We start from the raw sequence: 6,000 nt of genomic DNA, 5'->3' as shown, positions 1-6,000 counted from the left end.
ATACGTATGAGCTCGACTCACATGTGTGTCCTCACCAGCTGTTGGCTCACACCCATGACTTCAGTAGGATTAGGGCGCAGATCTATTGTGAAGAGACCTGAGGCCCTTTAGCTCTTGGAATTGCCTGGTTCGTCAGTGAACTGGTAAGTCTTCGGCACAGCACAGGACCCGAGCATCTCTGACCGAGGTTCCTCCTGGCAAATTTCTGCACCTGGGCCAGCTGCTCAGCTCTAAACGGTCTGCCATGACCTTTCAGGGCCGAAGATCGCCTGCAGACGGCCCTGTGACAGAGGCTTCCTGCCAGTGAAAAACCATGACTGCACTTTATACCATAATTGAGCGGAGACAGGATTTACCTCATCGGAGCACCTTGCCTCTCTGACTCCATTTCATCTTATTAAAATAGACACTTGGGACCTTTTTTTTTTTAAATAAAAAATTTATTGAGATGATGCAATTATAGGCTTTTCTTTAAAAATTATTTGCAACTCACTGGCCCTGAGAAAAGGCATTTTTTTTCTTTTTTCTTTTTTGTTACATTCATTTGATTCTGTCCCTTATAAACCCCACACCTCATAAACAACAAGAGATTAGAAATTAAACAAACAAAAAGAGAAAACAAAACAGAAATTCTAGATTCGTTTGGGTTTGCAGGTGGTTGCAGTCACAAAGAGGAACCTTCAAGAATGTTCACTTGGCATGTGTGAAAGATCCAGGGAGCTCGGAGCTGTTAGTGTTGATGCAGATGGGGCCAAGAGTATCAGGTTAGTCTTGGGGGTTTTAGACAGGCAGGGACCATTGTGTCCCCTCCCTCCCCTGCGCTGGCTTCCTCTTGTCACTCCCTTCATTCCAGGCTTCTGCCCAGAGAGGAGCAGGCTGAGCAGGTGAAAACTAACTAGCACCGAATGGAATGCCTGGGCGAAGAAAACCGCCCTTTGTTCTTTGTGTATTTTCCCAGACCTTTTATCTTCAGCTTCCTGGGTGGGAATGGGTCAAATGGGGGTATGATTGGGCTGGATCCCAAACCTAACTCCGTCCCTGGCATGCTGTCTGCTCCTAGGGCAAGTCCTAGTACCTAACACTCAGGTTTCCCTCTGCAAAAGGAGTTAATATTTCAAAAATGTTTTCAGAGTTGGAACCTAGGCAGGGAAAGGTGGAAATGGTGCCGACTTAGTCATTTAGGTAAATCTTGCCATAGCCTTTAAGTGGCAGCTAAATCTACACCCTCAGTGTCAGAAGGCAATGGATCAGAGGCTCCAAAGATACTGTTGAAAGCAGCATATCCTAAGTTTGTTATTCCTCTTTTCCTGTGAGACCGCCCTTCTCCCATGATCTGGACCATCGGTGATGCTGCCTTAGGCCAGGCCATGTTGCCTTAGTACAAAAAGATCTTAGAGATCATGTTACTGCCACACAGCCAGTCCATCCCTTCGCCACTGCTACCTTCCGATGGAGAGGAGGCAATCTGACTAACTCTAAGTGCAGGGAGGAGATGCTAGAGAATTTCAAGATCCAAGTGAGCGTGCCTATTCCGGACACTGCTGGAGAAAGCTCCCCTCCCCCTAGGTAATCTTCCTCTGCATTTTCCTTTCCCAAGTTCTGATCTCGCAAGCCAAGAATTCCCCCGATAGCTGCAGGGAAAGACCAACTGTGTAGATCACAGATGTGCTTTTAACTTGGACCCAGGTGGAATGTTCACCTCCCTTGGTGTGTAGTGTTGAAGTGGGACATGTCATGCTGGACGGATTCTGCAGGTAGGAAGCAAGCTTTCGGAGGGCAGGATCGTGCCCGATTCACTTTTGAGTCCCTCGCGGGCCTCACAGGTGCTTCATGAAGGCTGGCTACATTCAATCTGAAACTTTTGGGGTCTGCATGTGTGAGCACGGTACCCCTGGTGTCAGCACTGCCCAGGTGTTCTCTCAAAGAACAGATGAGAAGGTCTTTGATGTTAAGGGAAATCAATAGAAAATCATTATTGGTAATAAATACCTGGATGGGAAATCAAGACTATACTGGAATTAGCACCTTCTATTTCTTCTTTAAGTGGCTGAAGGTGTCATCCTGTCTTACATTTTCATAGAGAATATTGCTTTAAATACAGAGAAATCCTTGGGGCCAAAGGGAATTTTCCTCCATAATTCATCCATAAGATTCTTGGACTGGAAAGCAGCCCGAGTCGCACTACCTGGGTCAGGTGGACGGAATGACATGTCCTCATCTTAGGGAAGAGCAGCATGCCCTGGTGTCTGATTTCATAATCACACAAAGGGCCCCACTGAAAATCCAGCCTGCTTCTCCAGCCCTCAAACGCAGTGGCTTTCACAACACGCCAGGTATCTGGCTTCATCTCCCCCTTGGAGATACATCAGTCATCTCAGAGGCTGGTGTGCGGCTGCACACTCCTGAGAGACATCTGTGGCCTGCTGGGACCCAGGGGCACTGCCCCATCCACACCGATTCAGACCAGACCCTCCCCGTGGGAGCCTCTAGCCTCCCACAGATGGTCTCTGACCTCATCACAAGCCTGATATTCTGCAAGTTAGAGTGGGGGGAGTGTGTGACCTGGGAGTGGCTGGCCACCTCCGTGTGTCTACATATGGTCTGATATGAGGCAGGAACAGAGCAAGAACAAAGAGCCCCGATCAGCTCCTCAAGTCCACGGTCCTGAAACCATCCTTAACCTATGGTGCCCTTCGCCCCCACTGGTGTCCTTGTCAGGAGGCTGGGGAAGGATTGTGTCTAATGGCTGGAGAAGAGGCGGGGTCTGGCAGCCTCACCTGGGACCCCTGCTGACCATCACCTACGTACCCTGGGGGAGCTGAGGGAAAGAAGGAGGGGGTGTTTTGTAAGGCAGGTCCAATCTTTTGAATTAAAACACACTGTACTCCTCATATTGGATTCTGAACCTGTATTGGAAGAGGGAACTTTGACGGCTAGAAAAGGAAAGCAAATCTAAACAGCTCTCTAAAAATGTTATCAAAAGTACGAAGGGGTGGCGCTAGCCTCACTTTCCTAGATACAATTGATCTTATTTTGAGGGGAAAAAGAGCCACGGATGGGTCCATTCTGCAGCACAGCTATGCAAGAAGGACAGAAGGAAACAGTCATGTATCTGAGGGATTTGCTGTCTGCCCTGGCTGGGCAAACACAGGTAGCAACCAAGACTGCACATTCCAAGGTCCTCCCTTCTCCAATGCCCTGTGCCCTCTGGGGACCGGGAAACTTTTAAAAAGCCTAGAAATTGCAAAAAAAAAAAAAAGTTAGGTGAGGGCATGGAACTGACCACGTGATGGAGCACAGGCACCCTGCCTGCCTGCGTGGCCTGTGTGGCCTGCATGGCCTGCTTCGGGATAACAGGTCCCAGCTCAGAGCTCTTACTCCGTTTCTGGGCCCTCAGGCCTGTGTGGCCTTTGCGGGTTTTCCACTGTGGTCCCAGGTGCTGGGGCTTCCAAATAACCCGCAGCGCCAGCTTGGGCCGAGGCTGGAGAACCCTGAGCTGCGGGGCCCTCACGCCGCGTCTGTCTGCGGGATGGACACCCGTCTCCCTGGAGGACAGCAGCCTCTCAGGTGTTTGGGCTCCCTCGGACGGTGGCCAAGTGCAGGGATGTGGGTCTGACTTAGATGCCAATTGCTACCCAGACTCTCCAAGAGGCTGAACTCCAGGGGGGCGCGGGGGGCGGGGGGGGGGTGGTGGAGAAGGCAGGGAAGGAGAAAGAGCAGGAGAGAGAAAGAGACCTCTCCTTTTTCACTTTATCTTTTTTAAAAGCATCCTCTTTTCCCTGCCCCCTGCCTCCCAAGATCCAACAGCAACAGGCACAGACCGGATCCACGTGGCGGGGCAAGAGGAGCTGGACCCTTTTGCAAGTTTTCTCTTTCCTGACGAGCTGGGTTTGCCACACTTTGTGAGATTTGCAAAAAATATATATAATAGATATAATATTTCCATAGGAGAACAAGCTCATGTCTTCCCCTAGATGACTGATGAGAGTCAAACTGTGTGGTCATAAAAAAAAATAAAAATAAAAACACCGTGAAACTGACAACAGGTGGAAGGGCGAGGGTGAGGAATTGCAGATGGGCAGATTCCGAATGAGGGGGGAACGTGTACGCGAGTCCTGGGCTCGTGCCGCTGGCCAGAATTCCAGCCCTGCCTTTGCTGGGTGGTTTGTCTAAGGTGCTCTGGGTCCCTCCTGGTATGCAAGGGAAGTGTCACTCCCATTGCGGGCCTCGTCCTCTCCTACTCTCCGCAGTCCCCTGCTCCGCCTTCAGCAGTCCTGGGGCAGCGGTGCCCTGGGCTGCGGCCGTTGAGACGGGGCTGGTGCCTTCAGCATTCATCTTCTTGGTATATTTGTTCATCCAGCTCCTGGGACTCGAGGTGCTCCAGACGGTCTGTCCGGCCACTCATGATTTCATCTGGGGTTTTCATAAACCTTTGGGAGAGGAAATGGAGGCGTTAAGAGATTGTATTTTGCTAAAGTTGTTTTCACCCTGAACTTGAAACTAAAGAGAAAGGCCCTATCACCTCATAGAGCTGGAGAGCTACTGAAGCCAGCTACTAACGGTAACTTAGTGTCAGTTAGAAAAGGGTGCCCCTTATCCTGACTGCCTGAAAAATGGTGAAATAACTCTAAAAAGACGCTGCAAAGATGGCAGGCAGAGAGCGCCCACTGGAGCTGTACAGTGCATTCCACATGACCTTGTGAGGGAACCCTGGTACAGCTCACTCATCTGTGTTTCTTATTTTTAAAGAGTTATATTTTACAAGGACCCACGAGAGCTGTAGATCCACTTCCATCCCGAATTGTGAGTCCAGGGAACGGTATTTGAAACTTGATTTTAACTCAAAGGATACAATTAAATGCTGAATGGAAAATTCTGATAATAGGACCAGTTAGTAATGGTGGTTGGAAAATCAGAAAGGCAAAAAGAAAATCTTTTTCAATGTTAACACGAACACATCCAAAACGTTAGCAACGAATCCTCTTTAGCCTGTCTTCCTTAGCAGCCAGGCGCACACTGCAAGCCTCATCTTCTTGTTCACGGGGTTCCCTTGGAAAGAACTTCGGTGACGTTTTGACCACGATTTCATGGTTCTGGGAGGCAGCCTAGATGCAAACGCTCTGCCCTACTGTGGGAGTGTCCTTTCGTCAGCCCCACTGTGTGCTGGCATGCCTTTCCCCTCCCATCTACTCTGCCCTGCACCAGATGAACTGTCTTCACACACACGTTTTCTCTCATCCCTCCAGGTCCAAAGCCTACGATGACCACTTATCAAGTCAAGGACCCAGTCTCCGGCCTGCCCACCGGGGCCCTTTGTCATCACACCCACAAAACTCTTTATTTCCACTGGTAATCCTTCATCCTTGTCTGGCCAGTCTTCTTCCTTCTATAGTCATGGCTCATGGCAGCCTCCCAACCTCTAGATCGGCCTCTATTGGAACCCTCTCTACCCCTTTCAATGTCTGAGCCCTACTCATGCTTTGAGCTCCACCTCATCATCCAAGAGCTGCTAATGGAACCCATCTACGCCGAAGCCTTCCTCCCTCCTCTCCCAAACATCTTGTACTGAGCACCCACAATGTAATACGTCACCTGACTATACCCTGGATTTCACTCCAAGAAGCCTTCGTTTTGTGGCAAGTCTGGCTTGCAACACTCATTTTCTCAAAATGACTAATCTGCCCCGCTAATAGCAGGATTCTTCCCCTTACATCGTGTTCAAAATCACTACGGGAAACCTAGGAACCTTCCAGCTACCACTGCTTTTCTTTTCTGCCCGTATTACGGAGGCAGCGCGATCTGTAGTGTCTGTGGTCTGTCTTCTATCTTTCCTCCCCTCACTAATGCTTCCCCCTCAACACCTGAAGTCACTAACGATGCCCTCCAGGCCATGCCCACAGATAGGCGATGTGTGGCCCTTCAAACGACCCTTTTCTTCTTTGACTGCTTTTCCATATTAAGCTCTGATACTCCAAGCTAGGCGTCAAGAAATATTTACTG

General features: G+C 49.6%; 1 protein-coding gene across 6 annotated transcripts in view; it reads right to left on the bottom strand.

The window, feature by feature from the left end:
- Positions 1-387: 387 nt before the first annotated feature.
- Positions 388-6,000, bottom strand: part of ETV6 (ETS variant transcription factor 6) — a 224,339-nt gene continuing 218,726 nt past the window's right edge. For 4 of the 6 annotated variants that reach the window (XM_059682206.1, XM_059682209.1, XM_059682205.1 and 1 more), the window contains exon 8: positions 419-4,430. In XM_059682206.1, the coding sequence (XP_059538189.1) occupies positions 4,325-4,430 (106 nt within the window). In that variant the 3' untranslated portion in view covers positions 419-4,324. Of the gene's footprint in view, positions 4,431-6,000 lie in introns of all 6 variants that reach the window. The other 2 variants (XM_059682210.1, XM_059682208.1) reach the window with 1 other exon arrangement.

The sequence above is a fragment of the Myotis daubentonii genome, chromosome 2, assembly GCF_963259705.1.
Source record: "Myotis daubentonii chromosome 2, mMyoDau2.1, whole genome shotgun sequence".
Classification (NCBI taxonomy): Eukaryota; Metazoa; Chordata; class Mammalia; order Chiroptera; family Vespertilionidae; genus Myotis; species Myotis daubentonii.
The sequence above is the reverse complement of the archived record's forward strand: the minus strand, read 5'-3'. Positions and strand labels throughout refer to the sequence as shown.